Below are 21,014 nucleotides of genomic sequence, written 5' to 3'. Positions count from 1 at the left end.
CCTACCTTTAAACCCTACAGTACAACAGGGGTATTCTTGATGCATGGCCTCGTCACTTCCATGACGAGACTATTGCAATAGCCTGTTGGTAGGTCTTCTTGCCTTAAATCTTTTCCCACTCCAATCTACCCTCCATTAGGTTGTCAAATGGATTTTCCTAAAATGCAGGTCAGACCATGTCAGTGTCTGTATGGCTGTCTGTCTGTCTGCCTGTCTCTCTCTGTCTCTCTGACTCACACACACACACACACACACACACACACACACACACACACGAGATAAACTCTAGTGGGTCCCTATTGCCTCCAGGATCAAATACAAAATTTTGTTTCATAACCCAGACCCCTCCTACCTTTCCAGTCTTCTTACTCCTCACTACATAGTCTTCAATACAATAACACTGGCCTCCTGGCTGTTCCAAAAATAAGACACTCCATGTCTAGGCTCTGGGCATTTTTTCTGGTTGTCCCCCCATGTGTCCTCAACTTTACCTCATGGCCTCCCTGGCTTCCTTTAAGTCCCAGTTAAAATCCCACCTTTTACAGGAAGTCTTTTCCAAACTCTCTTAATTCTAAATTACTTTTTAAAATTAAATCTCTTAAATTATTTTCCATTTATCCTGCAGAAAGCTTGCTTTGTATATATTTGTCAGTATGTTGTCTCCCTCACCAGCTTGTAAGCTTTTTTGAGGGCCAGGGCTGTCTTTTGCTTCTTTTTGTATCCTCAGCACTTAGTACAGTGTCTGGGACATAGCAGATGTTTAACAAATATTTACTGACTGTTATCCTAGACCAGGGATTCTTAACCGGGCATCCATTAATCCCAAGGTGTCCATGAGCTAAGGTGGGAAAAAATAAATCTTTATTTCAAAATAATTAGTTGATTTTATGCATTCAAAAACATCATTTACTGTGAAGGCATCCAAAGAATTCTCTAGCTGCCAAAGAAGACCATAACACAAAAAAGGTTAAGAATCCCTATTCTGAACATAGTCATTTTACAAAGAGCTGAATAAATATTGTGGCTAAAATTGATAGTATCTTCATAAATAACAATTAAATGAAACTTTAAAATAGATTAATGAATCCTCTTTATATTGCATACAAAAAATAAATACAATAAATATATTGCATACAATAAAAACTTTAAAGTCTGACTCTTGGAATATTCAAATTTTAAAAAAATCTAACAATACTGTAAATTACATGAGGCTCTATGTTTATTTTGTAAAATTCTAGCTATAATATCTTTCCACAGAATATGATTCAGGCACATGACCAATAAAATGGGGAAGAAATTCAAAGTGACAAACTCCTTATCCTTTATAATCTTGAATAAACTATTAGGAACATTCTTGTAACTTAAAACCTAAAAACTACATTGTAGTATATGTTTAGTCCAGGGAACAGTTCCAACAAATCTAATTGAAACTATTACATTACTTTACCAAAGCTTTGAGAAGAATTAGTTAGCTTGTATTTGTAGATGTATGAGAATTTAAAGTTATTATTTTTCAAGGCTTAATACCCCCCACCCCCAATTTTTTTTTCAGATGATCAAACAGCTAAATCCAGAAAACTATCAAGAAATTGTTGTGGTACTTTCATTCTTTGTAGATATATTTTCAGTAACACAAGATGAAAAATGCATTTTTCATTCTTGATCCATGAATCAAAAATATTTTCTTTAAAATGCTTGCCTTAAATTTTAGGCAGATTAAAATAAGTTCTAAAATTATCATGAGCTATTTATTTAAAAAAACATTTTTTCTATCTTTCAAAAGCAATATTTAAAATGATAAAAACTGCTTGACTTTCTAAAGTAAGTCAGCACCATCTAGTGAAAAAAGTTGGCATTAGAAAAAGTTGTTTCATGAAGAAAGTGTCATTTAGCAGCAAAAAATAAAATTAAAAAAAAAAAAAAAGGTTAGATAGCATAACCATTGATTATAACTACCAAGGCAAAAAATTGGAAGCAACTACCAAAGATGATATTTAATTAATTTATAAGTTGAGACAAACGAACCAGACAATAATTATTTATTATTATTACATGTAAGTAAAAATATAAGTATACGTACTAATTAGTATTATATGTGAACCTTGATTTAAAAAGAAACAAAAACTTCATTAGATTATAATTTCTTAAAATCTCTAGTTGTTGTTAATAAACTTAGTTATGGAGTGTTAGGAAGATAATTTCTTGTATAGTACCACCAGAAACTATCACAAAAATAACAAAGTATGGTAGCATGGGTCAAACTAGCTCAGCTGACTACTGCTACAGCAAAATTTTCCCATCCACACTAAAAATTGCTGAATAGTCCTCTCTGGTTATCTACATATTTGCCTAGTCCAAGAACAAGCACAGCTATATCAAAAGTTACATACACCAAAAACTAAAAGAAACAGATTGAATTGGTTCAACAATTTCATGTCCTCTGGAAGAAAGAAGCTTATTTTAATCAAGAGGCTATGATTAATATTTTTAATAGAACTTTCTACTTCTACATGTTTGTTTCATTTGTGATATTTGTCATGTAGAGGAGTTGGCCTTGGTAAGGAAAACAGTCACCTCTTCATGTGAGATATCAGTAAAGTAGAAAAAAGTAGGGGAAGGCATCTGAGTGATGTGAGATGAGAAGCTGTGCGTAAGAGGAAACTTTCCCTGAATTTCTTCTGTGAATTATGAGGGAAGGTTCTCATCTGAGTATTCAAAATGAGGAGAAGAGAACCCATGGGGGGGGGGGTCTGAGCAGGGATGAAAAGTTTGTTAATTAATTGGCTGAGTCAAAGTTTTTCCAAATTAGTTATTCACAATTCAAAAAAAAACAAAACAAAACAAAAAAAAACACCTTTATCTAGGCTACGTCCTCCAGGAAACTAGCAGGCATCTACAAGGAGAAAACAATTTCTTCTTTCGATGTACCTGGCTGTTAAAAAACAAGTGACCAAAAAGAATTATAAATATAAGCAAGTAGCTAGGAGGAAATATCCTATCTCTGAAAATATACATTATCATAACAGGAAAAGAGGATTCACTAGCTGAATATGCATTTTTAAAAGTAGAAAATGAACAAATTTTATGTGTTAAAATAAGCACAAAAGAGGAAATCTTGAAAGTCAGAGGAGAAATACATAAATGGGGGGAAAAGACTACAGAACTAATAAACAAAACTTAAACCTCATTCTTTGAAAAGATTAACAAAAGCACTAAGCCTTCAGCTAATCTGCTCAAAAAGAGAGGGAAGGAAAATCAAATTATCAAAATAAAAGATGAATAAATTGAAATCACAACAAACAGAATAAAAACCTAGTCCTGATGGATATGGAAGTGAATTCTATCATGTATAAAGGGCAATTAATGCTTATGTTATACAAATTATCCTCAAAAATTGAATAACAAAACACTCTATCAAACTCCTTTTATGAGACAATTCCAGTCCTAATACCTAAACCAAGGAAAGACAAAGGAAAGAAAGAGAACTATAGTCCAGTGTCACTAATGATATAGAGACAAAAATTTTAAATAAAATTATAACAAATTGACTGTGGCAATGTAAACAAAAAAACCATTCACTATATGAAGTTAGATTTATACCTGGGATGCAAAGATGAATCAACATAAAGAAAGCAATTAACAGAATCACGTCAAAACATGAGCATCCAAAACCACATGATCATATCAATACATACCTTTGATAAAATACTACATTCATTTACGTTTGAAAGCTTTACAAGGCATAGGCACGGAAGGGCCATTTTTATTAAAACAATACATATTTAAAACCAAATGCTAGTATTATTCGTAATGCATAAACTGTATAGGTTTCTCAACGAATACAAGAGTATTCTCTGTCCCCAGTTACTTAACATTGTTTTCTAGAAATCCCAGTGACAGCAATAAGATAAGAAAAAGAAATCAAAGGCACAAACATTAGTAAAGAAGAGATAAACGCGTCTCTATTTGCTAATGCCATGAAGGTTAACTTAAAAACTCCAGAGAATGAGTAAAGAAACTTAACAAAAACAAGTAGAAAAATTTTTAAAAATCCACAAAGTCAACAGTATTACCTCGCAACAATAACAAAATCAAGAAGGAAATAATAGGAGAAATCCTATTCAAAATAACTACAAAATATTTGAGACTTAACTTACCAAGACAGTCTAGACATACAATTAGAACACCAAAATATTCTCTAAAGGAATGAAGAATGGTAAATAACTGAAGTAATATCATTATTCATAATTTGGTTATATCAATATAATAAAAATGACAATACTTCCTAAATTCATTTATAGATTTAGTACTATACCAATGAAAATATCAGGGTACTTTTTAGAGCTAAAGTGATCGCAAGATTAATTTGGAGGAGCAAAAGGTCCAACTTCAAGGGAATTTTTTTAAAACAAGGAAAGAAGAATAGCAGTTATAGCCCACAAATAACATTTTAAAGTGTGTAACACTGAAAATATAACTGCCAAGTGTGGCTCTGGAAGAGCTGAGAGATGCACTTCCACCCCTTCTTTGCAGAGATGGGCATGAGGGGTACGGGATACTGCATCTACTATCAGATACAGTCAAGGTGCTGGTAAATTTTGCTGATCTGCTTTTTTTTAGTTTTTCTTTTAAATCTTTGTTACAAGGTATGGCTTGTTGGGTAAGGCGTGGGTGAGGTTTATTTATAAATGAAATTGACATGAAAATAAAATACGTTAATAAGAAAAGACGAATAAAAATAAAGTTAAAATACAATTCATTGCATAACCCTCTTCTACTTCACTTCAAAACACAGGAACACAAGACAGAGAATGGGAAGGTTCATCCCCAGACCAAGACCTTCACTTTGCTGATGGGAAAAATGAGGCTCAGAGAGGGAAAATGATTTGTCCAAGGTCAAGCACAGGCAGTAAATAATAGAGCTAGAATCTAAACCCATGCCTTCTACTATTTTGCACTGTTTCATGTCTATAAATTGTTTATCTTCCAATACTATAAGATTGGAGAGAGAAATCTGACCAGTACTCCTCGTTATATATCTCAGAAAGAAGTCAAAAAAACCAACTAATTAGAGCCCAGGAAATATTGTGAAGATAAATATAAACTAATGAAAACTAAGGAAGCATGATGCCTATCAATATTCACTTCCAAAATGAAAAACACAGCAAAGCTACAATAATAATAATGGCATAATAAAAAACAACCTTTATCTATACAGTTCTTTAAAATTTTATAAAAGCCTTGCTCATAATGATCCTTTGTAGGAGACAAAACAAACATCATCATCACCATTTTATAGACAACTAAAGTTCAGAGACTTTCAATTATCTTCCCAAGGACAGAGAACTAATAAGAACCTTGGCTGGGACTAAAACTTTCTCTTTTTACAAATAGAAGCCCTTGCTTGCTGTTACTCCACAGCTATCTACAGCAGATTAAGTCTATGCAAGGTATTTTAGATCCCAGAATCCTAAAGCACTTAAAATCAAGTTATCATTTTCTCATGTTATTCACTTTAATTATCAAGTCAGGGGGGAAAAAAGATGTCTTGAGTTCTTATCCCAGATCTAGCACTAACTCAGTCTAAGAGCAAGTCACTAACTTTGCTTTTTTTGTGAGACTGAAATGCTTTAAAGAAAAGATATGGGATTTAAATAGCTAAAACCTGAGTTACATTTGAAGACAGAGACAGGAAGTCTTCATTTTCAACAGCTACCAACCACATACCTGATGCAAGGAAGAACTGAGGAGGATCTCCATGTATGCCCACTATTCCTGGTCCCAAGGAATCAGACAGGATATTAACAAGGGAAAATACTCCACTCATGATTCCAAAACCTAAGCCAGACACTAAAAGAGAAAAACACAGGCTATTAATTGTTGATGAAAGGTATCATGGTATAGAGGAAACTGCAATTAGAGTGGAGGACCTGAGTTCAAATTTCAGCTCTGCCACTTACTACCCTATGCAATCTTGGGCAAATCACTTAACTTCTATGAGCCTTGGCTTCCAAAAATGAGGAGGCTGAATGAGATCGAAGGTGTCAAACAACCTATGGAGGGCCACATGTGGTCCATGACACTCCTGAGTACAACCCAAACTAGACTAAAATGGAAATGGAAAACACTTAACAAAATAAATGAAAATGCGATAAAATATAGGTAATATGTAGTTTTCTGAGTCAAAATGAAGCCCATAGGGATCCTTAGATATAGTTTAGTGGCCCTATTTCTCCTGGAGTTTGATACAACAGGTCTAGGTAACCTTTATGGTATATAAATCTATAATCCTATAACCTTGGAGATATCTAAATTTTACTTGACACAGTATAGGCTGGGGAGCAAAGCTCAATTGTGAAGGAAAAGGGTAAAAAAGGACAGGGTCACAAAGTACAATCCTGAGAGACACAAGCTTGACTAAATGATGGAAGAAGGGAGGGAAGAGAAAGAAAAGAACTGAATAGAAAAACCGGCAAGAGAGGGAAAAGAAAAGAAAAATGGAAGAAAGAAAAAGGAGAAAAAAGTAGGAAAGGCAAACTTCTGTTGGTTTTAACTTCTTAAAATACTTTGATAGTTTAGAGTTGGAAATGAAGGACATATGTGCCTAGATCCTTTAAGGAATGGCTCCAAAAGTAAGGCTGATGTTGTAACTTAGCTCTTTCTTCAAACTGATCCAATCAGGATTATCTTCAGCATGAGCCCCATAGAAATCCACACCAATATGAAACCAGGCCAAATCTTTTCAACATAATTATAAAGGAACAATATATCAAAGGGGAAAATAATAATATACATCTTCCTCAAGTGCAGACATGACCAAGTCCCCTCCCTACCCCCAACCAATAAACTCTAATGACTCGCTGTTACCTCTAGGACCAAATGTAAAATCCTCCCCCGCCTCAGCTTTTAAAGCCTTTCCTAACCTGGCCCCTTCCTACCTTTCTAATTTTCTTATATTTTACTTCCCTCTATGTGATCCCTCTATTTTGTGATCCAGTGATATTTGACTTCTTTGTCATTCCTCATAATTTCCCAAGTGTGCAGTTTCACTGGCTATCCCCTTGGCTGCAATTCCCTTCTTCCTTTTCTCCATCTCCTGGCTTCCTTTACCTCCTTTAGAACCCACCTAAATTACCACCTGTAAGAAGCCTTTCCCAAATCACTTTAATTCTAGGGCCTTCCTTATTAGATTATCTCCAGGTTATCCTGTCTATACCTTGTTAGTACATAGTTGTTTGCATATTGTCTTCCTCATTAGATTAAGAGCTCCTTGAATACAGGGACTGTTTTCCCCCCTTTCTTTGTATCCCCCAACATAGTGCCCAGCACATAGCAGGTGATTAATAAATGCTTATTCACTTGACATGTATATTCTTCTCTTGCGGTACCCTAATTATGAAAATTAGTAAATTCCTCCTTCTTCAATCCCAAGGGTATTGGGGGAAAAAAAGCCGTAGGAATGTCTGTATTCTTATTGACCCTTAGAGATCATGGACTTTTGAAGGAACAAAAACTGTTTCTCTCTTGAAGGATATATTTGATCACTGTTTAGCCCTTTTAAGTTACTCAAACTTATTTACCTTTCTAGGACTCTCACCTCTTTCATTTTTGTTTAAAAGATTATAACGTCTTCCGGTTATGTGAACAAGATCTATTTTTTCCTCTTTAGAACTAAGTTCAACTTAGCAGGTTAAGTTATTCTTGGTTGTAAAACTTTTGCATTGAGATACTGAATTGGCTTTTTTTTCTTATATTTGTTGAGTAGTCCTATGTAATTCTGACTAGGCTTGCTTCGTATATGATCTGTCTCTTCTTGGCTGCTTGTAGTACTTTTTGACTAGATAATCCTGGTGTTTGGCAATCACATTTCTGGGTGTGTTTACTCTGAGGGTTTTTCAGACTAGATTCTCTTTAGTCCTAGGCAATTTTATTTTGATTTCTTGTTCAAGTTTTTGGTTTTAGAGAAGCTCATGAAGTGCTCTCATTATCTCCTATTTTCCAAGTCACTTCTTTACGATAGTCCAGGTAAACACTGATGAGGATCTGAACCACAGTAGTTGGGAGTGATGAGAAGATACATCCAAGATATTTTGGATGTAGAATAATATGAATATTTGGGAGAATAAACCTAATGAGTGACACATTAGACTTAAGAACTAAAAAATGCTGATGACAGAAATAAAGAAAGGTTTGACTAAAGTGAAAACACTTTCAGTCGGAAAACCTGGGTTCTAGGTCTAGCTTTGACTGTCTGGGGAAGGAAGAATGAAGGGAGAAAAGAAGAAAGAATAAAACCAAAAGATATCAGTAAGATTTATTTTTTCAAAATAAAATTATACACTTATAAGTTTGTGACTGAATTCTAACTTACCATAGGCCAGCTGCCTTATAGAAATGGGTGATGTTTCCTCTTGGCTTATAGTCATCAAACCCTTATTTGCTTTTCTGAAATACATACAATTTTTTAAAATTAAAACATATCAGAAAAATCTGAAATACATTTCAAATTCAGGTTTACAAACCTATGTGCTCTGGGTCATGAATTACAATATTTAACTGGATATATAGTAAACACACCAATTAATTATAACCCAACTGACTAGAATTCTCAATTTCTTTTATGCTTTACTTAAAACAAAGATATCAATCAGGGATTGATTCAGAAAATGTATTTCAATCCAAGTTTGAATTCAGCCCAATCTCTTAGGCTGCTATATACATCCCACTGAATCCAAAACATATCATACTCCTGTGATTTTATTTATGCTTTACAGTTTCTTGTTGGAATGTCCTCCCCTTTTCATTCTGCCTATTCTAATTCTATATCCTTCAAGATCCATCTAATGAAATTGTGTCTCTTCTCGCAAGTCTTTCCAGACTAATATAGTAAATATTGATCTTTTTCTTGTCTAAATATTATATAGTATCATTATACAAAAGTATGTCTTGTCTCAATTGTTTTGTAAAGCACTTCAGTGCTGAAAGTCTTATCCTTCTTTTCTATTCAGCACAGTAACATTTTTTGAACTTCAACAGAATGTAAGTTTCTTGAGGTCTAGGACTTTTAATCTTCAGTGCTTAGTACAGTACTTAGTGCTTACCGAACATCTGAATGAACAAAATAATTTTATAAGTACATGACTACACAGCTGTTTACTTGAAAAAGGTCTGTGCTTTAGCGGATAGGAGGCTCAATGAGTTAACAGTATGATATAACAGCCAAGAAAGGTAATATATGCTGAAGGTACATTAAGAAAGGCATATGTCCAGGCCTAAAGAAGTTAACAGTTCCACTGTACTTTGCTCTGGTCAAATTATATCTAGAGTCTCGTGTTCTGTTCTGAGCATCACAGGAAGGACAATGACAACCTGAAGAGCATATAAAGTAGGATGATCCCGTGAGTTAAGAGTTTTGATTTCATGACATATGCAGATAGACCTAAGGGAGAAGATTCTAGGGGATGGAAATATGATGGCATTTTTCATTGTTTAAAGGGCTGTCACATGGAAGGAGGATGAAACTTGTTCTGTTTGGCAATAAAAGCAGCACTAGGAACCATGGGTAGAAACTGCAAAGAGGCAAATTATTAAGAAGGAAAAATCTCTTAATAATCAGAGCTATCCAAAAGTAGAAGGCACTGCCTCAAAAGATATAATGGGATCCCTCTCACTGGAAGTCTTCGAGCAAAGCCTGGAAGAGCACTTATTACCTACGCTGTAGAAGGGATTCTTGTTCATGTATGGGCTGACTAGCTGTAATGATTCACTCACATAACATTCATTCAGTAAATATAATTAAAATGGGTACTCATAACAATGACCTCAATTTCAGCAGCCTTTGATAAAAAGAAGTTTCCATTACAGCCACCATTTTTTAAAAAATTGTGCTTGTGAGCTCACTGATATATGGAATTCCCAGTGAATAAAATCTTTCTACTAATATAGGTTAGTGCCTACTGTGCAGTTCATAACCCTTTCAAAGAATCCTTAAAGGCTATGCCAGCAGAGGGCAAGCTCTGACAAGTCCTACCAAATGTAAAGGCTTCACTCATAAGGTAGTGATACACTGATGCTAAATGCTGCCATGAATTGGTTAAATAAGTAACAGAAGACTCAACACTAGATTTCCAATATTTTTTGGACACATTAATTCATAAAGATTATCTACTAAAGAATGGAAAAGTTGAATCCTGAATTGTTGAAGAATCTACGAGGATAAAATAATGAAATCTTTTGACAGTGAATATAAATCTATGTTAAATCCTGAAATCTGAGAGCACTTGTTGCAAAAGGTATAAATTCCTTCCTTAATTGTATCCTAGATTACTACACTGTTGTTGTTGTTGTTGTTTTTGTGTTGTAGTGTTTGTCCTTCATTCTCGAAGAGGACCATGACATCAGGGAAATGATGACATGACCTGCAGCTGACTTTGATTTGAGTGAGGGAGGGCTGATTTTCAAGATTAGTTAGGTCTCTACCATAGCTGTAGGTTCCTCTTGATGAATGTCGAGAGTGTTTCCTGTTACCAAGAGACGCTCAATGAGAATGGGATGAAAGAAAAAAGATTCATTTCTAGTGCTAGGTGGTATAGTGGATAGAACATCGGGCATGGAGTTGGGAAGACTTGAGTTCAAATCCAGCCTCAGATTTTACTAGCTGTGTGACTGCAAGTCACTTAACCCATTTACCTCAAGTTTCCTTATCTGTAAAATACCACCTACTTCCCGGGGTTGCTGTGAGGATAAACATGAGATAATATTTGTAAAAGCACACAACACAGTGCCCTGGCACATTGTAAGCACTATATAATTCAACTATAATGGCAATAAAAAGGGAAAAGAGTGATTTCCTATTATAATTAACATAGAAAATTTGGTAGCAGATATATGAAAACAACTAAAAATTTCTCAAAGAACTTCTCTGTGACCACGAACAACTTAAATACCCAATTTTCCTATCCATGCACAAATACTTAGTTATCACAGTAAGTCCATTCAAGGTTTCTTACAAAATATTTATTAAATGCTGAATGCTACATGAACAATAATGTACTCTCCAATACATATATGCATTTACATAACTAGTACTGCCTCCTTCATCTAAATTCTTAATGAATCTATTTGATGTAGCAAAGTATGTGAATGACAAAAAAATCACATCATGTGAATAACTACTGTAGCCAGAAAATGCATACTTAAAGTTTTCTTTTGGAGAAAAAATACTAAAATATATCCTGTCAAAAGGTGTTTTGTTTTGTTTTTTAACTCAGATCTTATGAATTCCTCAGAAAAGTTATTAACATGTTAGCAGTGCCTAAAGGTCAAATAAGGAAGTGAAAAAGGACAAAGGAAGATTCATTTCTATACTTCTGATGATACAAGTAAAAGGATGTTGAAAATGTCAATGTTTTCAATTTGACCATCTTACTATATTAGAAAGTTCTTTAAATCTGTCCTTATCATTCCAAAGGCACTGTATTGTTATTATGTTTCTAGGACAACGAATAAATAAGCAAAACGTTGTAGAAACTTGATTTTAAGGTCTTTACAGAAAAAAAAAATCATGTTCTTTTTTTTTCTTTTTCCACTGTTACATTCCTTGCTTTTTAAAGATTCCTTACTACACTTAACATTTATGACAGTAGCATTGCTGAGATTTAATGTTCCTGTCAATCTAAAAGGTTTATTATATGACAAAATGACTCATATTATGAACATCTCTACCCCAAAGGATAAGAAATCCATTATTTATTTTGGGCTGTCTCTGCTAACATATTTCAAGATTACTAATCAGATACAAAGGACTGTCATAGTGGCCAACAAGTCAAATGAATTTGCATCATATAACACTGTCAGTCTCGAAGCTACTATTCATTTTTTAAATATGTGAAGTGATTGTGTCTTAAAGTCTGACCCATGAATAAAGCTTCTAATTGACTGCACAATGAAGATTTTTATTTGGTTCTCAATCTGTAATAAACTAGATATAAATTCTTCACATTTTAATCTTGCTGAATGAAATCCAAACCCTTTAGTTTGGCATTCAAAGATTACCACAACCTGGTGCCAGACTACCTGTCTAGGCTTATCTCATATTACCTCCCTCCAGTCACAGTGGATACCTTGCTCTCATACACATATACACCATACTCTATCACTTTAAGTCCTCGCTAATGCTGTTCTTTAAGCCTGGAAGACTATCTTCCCCTCACTCCCACCCCAACCAGAATCTGTTAACCCAGTTCAAATGCTACCTCCTTTATCAAGCCTTCTTAAACTTCTCTTCCCCTTAAATTTTTTTTTTCTATCAGGACTTCATAGCACTTTTTACTTCTCTATACACTTACCATACTTTATTTAATATTTTAATTATTTGTGACTGTTGTATTCTTCTTACTAAAATTTAAGTTATATGAGGGTAAGGGCTAAAGTCTTATTCATCTTTGTATTTATTCCCTAGCACAATCATTTGCTATTGTAGTAGCTACAAGTAGCTACTATTGAAATAGTTGCTTCCTGAATAGAAATGCCACAAATTCACAAATAATCTATCACATTGAGGAAGGAAATAACTACTTTGGAAAAGAATAAATTAAAATAAAACTTTTAAAACTAAAGTCCTTATTTTTACATAGTATAAACAGCAGAACTAAAATTGTTGTAAGTTACAGTCCTAAAACATTCATTATTATAATTCAAGTTACTTTATCACACAATTACAATACATCTAACATTTCTGAAAAGCCCTTTCTTCACCATGCATTCTGCAAAACATTTCTAAAATTTGTCAGATTTTACAAATGGAAAAATAAAACTATTTGTATCAAACTTCCTCCCTCATTTCCATAGCCCAACAAATATGCATAAGTTTCTCCAATACTAAAAGTCTTCCCTCAAAGTTTCTTTCCCATCCAGCTACTCTTATTTCTATTTAATGAGCAAATATCTTGAAAAATGAAAAAGATACTTCTACTTCCTCAATTTATCTCCCCAAACCTTTGTAATATTGTTTCTATCCACTAGGACTAAATATTGTACTGAAATTGCTCTCAAAGGTCAATCAATCAATCAGCAAACATCTTTTAAGCACCTACTATGTGCTAGACATTCAACTAAAGATCTGGGGATACAAAAAGAGGCAAAAGATGTTTCCCACCCCTCAAGGAGCTCTCTAAAAATGGCCTTTTTTTCAGTCCTTGTCTTCCTTGGTCCCTATATAGCATTTGATACTGCTCTTTTTGATACTCTGTCCTTTTGAAGCCTTTTCTTTCTTAGCTTCTAAAATACTCACTATCCTCAGTTTTCTCCCTCCTCTAACCTTTTCTGTCTCTTTCACTGGCTTCTCCGACTTCCTGTCTCTACACTCTCCCATGGCAATACTTCTATACAATTTACTTCCACATCTTCAATGATCACCTCTACACAGATGATTGCAAATCTGTCTGTAACCCTGACTTCTCTCCTAAGATCAGCTTGCATATCAAATTGCCTACAAGACATCTTACCCAGTACCTCAAACTAAACATCTCCAAACAGAGCTTATCCTTCCCCCAATAATTTGTTCATCCTCCTGACTTATCTTCTCTGAAGACTTCCACCACAATCCCTCCCCCTAAACTTTCAGCTGAAATCTTACAACTTTTTTTTTTCCTCCTAATCTTTTGACACTTTATCCTCCTCAACTATTTTCTCCATTACTGTAATCTCTGTGATGAAGGGAGGGCTCTACTCCTCACTAAAAAGAATCCTCAATATGTGTCTTTGATCCCATCCCCACTTATAAACCACTATCACTTCCCCACTCTCTAATCTTCAATGTTTCCCTAACTATAGGTTCCTTTCCCTGCTGCCTACAAATCTGCTTCTCTCCCCCCAAAACAAAAACTTTCATTTTGTCTATTTAAAATACCCAAATTAACCATAAAGGACATATGAAGAAGGCACTATCATCATGCAGAGAAAGAACTGATAAACAGAAGTATGTATAGAATAATTTTACACATATATAACACCTATTTATGCCTAATGGCGGCCATCTCTAGGGAGGAGGGGAAATAAAGGGAAAAAAGAAATTTACATGAAAATTTGGTTGTTTATTTGAAAGGAATAGCAAGTTGTGCCTTTTTGATTTGCAGTTTCATGTACAATCATCTTTTTTACTGTACTGTGTTATGGAAGTACCTGTTTTATTCCATGAATTAAATAAAATTTTTAAAAAACCACAAAAATCCACAAAAATTTTTATTACATCTCACCATTCTTGTTATCACCTGGTACCTCTCCTCTCTTTCTTAGTCTAATCCTTTGGAAAAGCCATCTTCACCCAATGCCTCTGCTTTCTCCCCCCTCACTCTTCTAAACCCTTTAAAATCTAATCACTCAACTGAAACTGCCCTCAGCAAAGTTACCAAGCACCTCTTAATTGCCAAATCAAAAGACTTACTCTCAATCCTCATCTTCTTTGATCTCTCTACAGCACTGATGATCTCCCTCTATTTCTGAAAAAACTTTCCTCTCTGGGTTTCCACAATACTTTCTCCTGGTTCTCTTCCTAAGCCTCTCTGACCACTGCTCCTTATCTCCTTCATTTGTTCATCAACTATGTCACTCTCACTACGGGTTAAAGACCTCATTAGTTCCAATGGATTCAATATATATTCACAGCCCCAGTCTCTTTCCTGAGCTCTAGTACTACATCACCATTTTAAACTGGACATTTCAAACTGGATATACCATAGGATTCTCAAACTCAAAATATCCCAAACAGAACTCATTATCTCTTCTTCTCAAACATATTCACCTTCCAAATTTCCCTATTACTGTCAAGGGCAATGTGATCTTTTCATTCACTGAGGTTCACAGCCTCAACATCATTCTCAACTCTTCACTCTCACCCAACACTATCAATCAGTATACCAAATCTCTTCATATGTATCTCTACCATGTATATTTTCTTTCTATTCACACAACTAACACTCTAGTTGAAGCTTTGATCATCTCTTGCCTGGAATATTGCAACTGCCTTCTATTTTGTTTCCCTACCTCAAGTCTCTTGCCACACTAATCCATCTTCCACAAGTCACTGAAGTGATTTTCCTAAAGCACTGGTCTGACCATGTCATCCCATTACCCCAGTGAACTCCAATGGCTCCTCCCTTACCTCTAGGATCAAAGATAGACTCCTTTATTTAGTAATTAAAGCTATTCAAAACCTTGACCCTTCCTACCTTTCTAGTCTTATTACACTATACACCCTCCCACATATTATATAATCCAGCCATATTGGTGTACTCACTATTTTCCACATATGATGCTTCATTTTCCAATCTCTTTCCCATATCTTTGTACTGGCTATTCAGAATGCCTGGCATGCATTCCTTCCTTACCTCTACCTCTTAGGATCTCTGACTTCCTTGATGACTCAGTATAGGTTTTGCCTTCTATACAAAGCCTTTCCTGAACCCTCTTTCCCCTTTCCTACTCACCTACCAGTGCATTCTTTCTCGAAACTACTTTGTATTACACACAGACACACACAGATACACACACACATTGTCTCTCCTATAAGACTGTAAATTCCTTGAGTGTGGGGGCTGCTTTTGTATTTGTAGGATTTGGCACAGTGACTGGTGCATAGTAGGGACCTAATAAATATTTGACTGATTAATTTAAGTATTCCTGTCAGTGGCACCACCCAGTTTCTTATGCTAAAAACTTTGAAGCAAGCTTTGTAAAAAAGAACTGGGCAAGAGTTTTGAATCAATCAATCACCAAGTCCTACTACTTCCAAAATCCATACCAAGTCCATTCTACTTGCACAATGGCTTTTGCCTTCAGTATCCTTGACAGCCACCTAGTGTACTCTCATTATCACCTAGTTAAATTACTGTAAAAACCTCCTAAAAAGGTTTTCCCACCTCTGTATCATTTCCCCTTCAATGAATCCTTCACACTAGCAAACTACTGCCCAAGGGCTAAATTCAGCCAGCTTCCTGTTTTTGTAAGGCTTGCAAGCAGAGAACAATTTTTATACTTTCTGAATACAATAAAACTTTATTTAAACATATAAAAACCATTCTTAGCTTGTAGGTCATACAAAAATAGGCAGCTGTAGTTTGCCTGCTTTACAATATTGCTGGACTAATCTCCCTTAGGTACAAATCTAGTCATGTCACAATTCTGCTCAAAACCCCTCAATAGTGCTCCATTTCCTACCAAATAAAATTTAAACTCCTCTACCTAGCATTCAAGGTCCTGCATCATCTGGCATTCTCTTTTCTGACATTATATACTACTCACCTTTGAAATACTTCACATTTTAGCAGAACTGCATTACTTATCTCCATTTCCTGTTCTTTCCCACTTCAGTGCATTTGCTCATGCTGTTTTCTATGCTTGGAATGCCCTGCCTTCACCCTCAGCCCCAAAGCTGGTTGAATTCTTAATTTTCCTTTAAAAAATGATAATCATTTAAGATCATTTGAACCCCAATAAAGGGCCAAAGCCTGAACTAATCAACTAGACATTCTTTGCTTTGCTGTAAAAATAGCCTTTCCTGTGTCAGCAACTATAGGAGCATTCTTCCTGTTTGTAACCACTAAAGGACAGGATGCCTAGGACCAGAGATCATCTTGAATAGTGGGTCTTTTTCTTATCTTGGTATCCTAAGGACATATGCTACACAGCGGAAACACAGATATCCTGGGATCATAATTTCCAACTGACATTTTGTCAATTGTCTTGTCCTATTGTATTTACATCTTATTCAACTAAGAAACTTCCTTTTTCATGGTATGGTTAAATATATAAGGAGACCATAAATCTGAGGGACACAAGCATCCCAAGTTGGGATTATCCTAAAACATATAAAAGGCTTGTCATTCTTTTATCAGGCAGTCAGATTTTATATGGCTCCGTGCGTGTGTGTATTCTGCCAGCTTTAAGGGAATAAAACAATATGAATTTATATGCCACCTAGTCTGTTTGCCTTTTAACCAAACATTCAGGTGGACAAATACAACTTACATGCCATTTTCTCTAGCAAGCTTTCTGACATCTCCAGTTAGTAATTTCCCTTCCCATACTTGCTAGAGCATTTGTCTATAGCTTTTTTGGCACTTTTCATCAATCTCTTTGCATTATAATTACTTCTTTATATGTAACATCCCCCAAACTAGCGTGAACACTCAATGAAGAAGGGGCCCAGGTCTTACCTAAAATTTGTGTTCTCACACTTGGCACAGTACCCTAATAAATGTTTATCAAATTGAGCTGTAAGAACAGATTCTACTTTTGGTGAAAAACAAGTCAGAATTTAGATAGGGGCCTAGGGGCACTGGTAAGATGGGAGAAACCCTGCTCAGTTACTCTGGGAAAGTCAACTTTGGGGATCTTTAACTGCAAAGTAATACCCTAGATCCAGTTTCTAACTTGTGAATTACAGTATTATAGTCTGTGATAATGGTTCCACAAGTCTTTTTTTTTAACCAATTAAGAACCATCACTTAAATGTCAAAAAATCAAAACAATTCCAATCAAATTCCTATCTGAGGTATATGTTCATTGTTCTAAGATATTACTAAGGATAAAAGAGATATAACTTTTAAATCTTTTTTCCAAGAGTTTTGCATATGAGCAAAGGGTTCTTGGTTTCTACCTGTGACAAACTTTCATCGGTGAAATGACAACGTCTAAAATATGGAGCAACTATTGAAAAGATCTTACCAGAAACCTCAAAAGAGCCGGTTAGGAATGTGTCTGTTTAACTCTAGGATATTCATGAAAAGGCTTTCCCTCCAAAAAACTTACTTCAGGAAAGGTAAATTCATACAATTTGATCCTTAAGAGTAGGGATTGCTTCATTGTATTTGTATCCCTAGTGCCTAGCAAATGTTCTGGCATATAGTAGGTTCTTGTCAATTGCTTGTGTAAATCAAAGCCAATCTCGGGCCTCTCTGAAAGCTCTCAAAGAATAAAGGCTGTAGTTCTAAATTCGAGCTTAAATTTAACCAATAAACTCGAGTTTGTTTTTGAGATGACTAAGGTACCCCCCCAAGGGTCATCTAAGTGATTCACTGCACAGTCTTTTTGTATCCTACAAATCACATCAGCAAAATATTATACTTTCTGTTACAGATAAGACATTTATTCACAAAATGTAGTCATAAAAATGGTTTAATCTTTTGAATCTTTGGGTAGGAGGATGGAGCTAGGAATTGGAAATAAATGAAACAGGTAATCCACAGAGTGGGGCCTTTGCCCTACTAATGTAGTTCAGGAACGAAAAAAACTTATGCATCATTGACTAAATATATTTTGTATTTTGATGCTAAAAATTCTCTGACTCTATAGCAAGAATTTGGTGGGGAGAAGGTATGAATCCCTAAGAACAACACAGTGAGGATCTAATTTACCATACTATTCAAAATCATCTTTTAAAAAAGCAAAGCAAAATATTAACTTACTTTAAAAGTTTATAATATGCAAACCGGAAGACCTCCTGGATTATGACTGAACACAATACTCCAAAGATAAGCAACCCTTTCTGCACTGATTCATCTTTGGTGCTACTAAGGGTTACTGCAACGAACCAAATGAGGGAGGAGAGCAGCAGAGACACCAACCAGAAGAATGCTCTGAAAATTTCAAAAATTTACAAAGGTAGTTTAAATATTCACAGTAATAAAATGCACCATTAAAAAAATATTCACAGTAAAAAAATGCACCTTTAATCCTACTTGATTAGTCCGGAATTTAAAACAAAATTTTTAAGGAGAATGATGCTCTAGAGGATTTACTTCCATTTCTTAATTCTAAAACACCCCAGGTGTTTTTCACTTACTCTAAGAAATACTGTAAAACTTTATCCTTTCAAAACTACTTTAAAATTTTAATTCGCTTTAATTTACAAAATAAACGTCATCATAGTCACTTGAGTTAGAGAGGTAACCTGGAAGTCAGGATTTCAGGATGGTCTCTATCCTCCCCCCTCCCCCTTGCCTCGGAATATATACAAAATAAGGGGAAGAGGGTTTGAAACCTATCTATTCCATACTAAAGGAGCCTGCGGAATCTTTCTGGAGTGTGCCTGACGGCTTGTTTCCACCCCACTCGAACCCCGCAGCCGTGGGGTTAGAATTTATCAACATCCCAGGAGATGGGATAACGTGGTGTTTACAGAAGGCATCCTTGGGGTCGGGAATGGGCTCTGACAGCCGCAGTCCCCTCGGGACTCCACGACCTTTAGGAGCAGGCCTCAGAGGAGGCGAAGAGCCGGGCGCCGCCTCACGGGGAGCCCTCGAGGGGGTGGGGTCTCGGTTCTCCTCCCCCGCACCTCCCCCGGACAAAGGCCGGCAGGGCCTGTCCAGGGGGCGGCCCGGGCTCCTCGGAGAAGCCGGAGGAGGGGCCGTGCCTCGGCAGCACTGCGCTGCGACAGACAACGCCGCGAGGCCCGGCCCCGGCCTGGCTCGGGTTGGGTCGGGTCGGGCCCGCTGGGCCGCCTCAGCCTCGGCCTCACCCGGCAATGAGGAAGATGATGCGCAGCGGGTCAGACGCGATGGTGAAGACGTAGAGAGCGAGGGCCGGCCCGAAGGCGATGCAGGTGCAGCCAAAGAACACGGCGGCCGTCATGGCGGCCCGGGGCGGCGAGGACGGAGGCGCAGGCGGTAGCGGCGCGCAGCGGCTCGAAGCAGCCCAGGCTGCGCCGCGCCCAGCTGCCCAGACCTCTACCGGCGCGGGACGGGGGCGGGGGCGGAGGAGGGGGCGGTGTCCGGCGGGGCCCAGGTGAGCGGGCGGCCAACCGCACCCCCTCACCCCCACCTCCGGAGAGGCAGCGGGGCTTTCAGAGACTGCGGGCTACTGCGCGCCCTGCCCCCGCCCCGGAGGCCGGCATGTAACCCCGCCCCCGGCCCTGCCCGGCCCCGCCCCCGCGCGCCACGGAGTCGCTTCCACCACACCCCCAGCCCGACATCCCGGGCCTGAGGCGGGAAATACCCTAGAGATGCGCGGTGACAAACGTCACGGGGGGGGGGGGGCGGCGTCTCTGAATTTGGTACAGTCCCCACCTTCCGTCTTACCCCTACACGCACTTTGTCGCAATAAAGACGGGAAGGAGGTACAATGTCAGATTACGTTGGTCACCGCCTTTACCCTTTTCACTCCTGAAACTTTGTCGCACAGATAATGAAGAGCAGAGTTTCCTATCCAGGGGTCGGTGAACTTAATTTTTATAAAAATATTTTGATAACTATTTCAATGTAGCTGCTTTCCTTTGTAATCCCGTGCATTTTATCGGCTATCTTTAAAAATGTTATTTTGAGACTAGGACCCTAGGCTCTCCCGCCAGCCCACTAAAGGGGATCCGTGACGGCTGCGCTAGGCTGATGTCCTCCTTTTTGCGGAAACAAAATGAGGAAACAGGCTCACGGATGAAATGACTCGTCAGGGTCACGCAGGTCTGAAGAAACAGCAAAGTTTGCACCGCGCAAGAAGCCTTTATTCTGCTTTGCTTTTCTGAGTTAGGTTTGAAAATTATGGCATATTGGACCCTCGCTGTAATCCTGTGCTTGGGGATCCATGCCCCTCCCCTCTAATTCTCCGCCTTAAACATAGGATTAGTTTTAGCATAAAAATATTAAATACATTTAACCATTGATCCGTGCAGTTTGGGGCTTTTGAACTGCTTCAGCGGAACAAAAAGGCCGTCTTTGTGAAATACCCGTACTCCACCCCTTTCCATTTGCTAACATACGAAGAATAGAAGTCTTGTACTTTAAATCTAGGGCTCCCTCCATTATATGAAGCAGGAGGACCATTCTTAAAAATGTTAACTATAAAAGTTTCCCATTTTTCGGAAGGTACAAGCCAGTATCGAATGGAAGACTTAAGAGGGGGGAGGGGTTAGGAGTAAGGAAGAGGCATTGCTATGTTTAGAAATGTTTATGTACAGAAAACATATCGGAAACTTATTTCCACAATTTGAGTGCATGCGTCAAGTGGTTGGGTTTTTTTTAGGG

The 21,014-nt window shown here is 37.0% G+C and overlaps 1 protein-coding gene across 1 annotated transcript in view; it reads right to left on the bottom strand.

Annotated features, from left to right (window-relative positions):
- The window catches only part of APH1B (aph-1 homolog B, gamma-secretase subunit), a 33,997-nt gene extending 14,098 nt beyond the window's left edge, over positions 1-19,899 (bottom strand). Inside the window, exons 1-4 of the mRNA XM_036735466.1 lie at positions 19,517-19,899; positions 18,465-18,635; positions 8,372-8,445; positions 5,728-5,850 (exon numbers count right to left, since the gene is read on the bottom strand). Of these exons, the coding sequence (XP_036591361.1) occupies positions 5,728-5,850; positions 8,372-8,445; positions 18,465-18,635; positions 19,517-19,629 (481 nt within the window). The 5' untranslated portion in view covers positions 19,630-19,899. The remainder of the gene's footprint in view (positions 1-5,727; positions 5,851-8,371; positions 8,446-18,464; positions 18,636-19,516) is intronic.
- Positions 19,900-21,014: the final 1,115 nt, after the last annotated feature.

This window comes from Trichosurus vulpecula, chromosome 8, assembly GCF_011100635.1.
Source record: "Trichosurus vulpecula isolate mTriVul1 chromosome 8, mTriVul1.pri, whole genome shotgun sequence".
Lineage (NCBI taxonomy): Eukaryota > Metazoa > Chordata > Mammalia > Diprotodontia > Phalangeridae > Trichosurus > Trichosurus vulpecula.
Note: the sequence above shows the minus strand (reverse complement) of the source record. Positions and strands in the feature narration are given on the sequence as shown.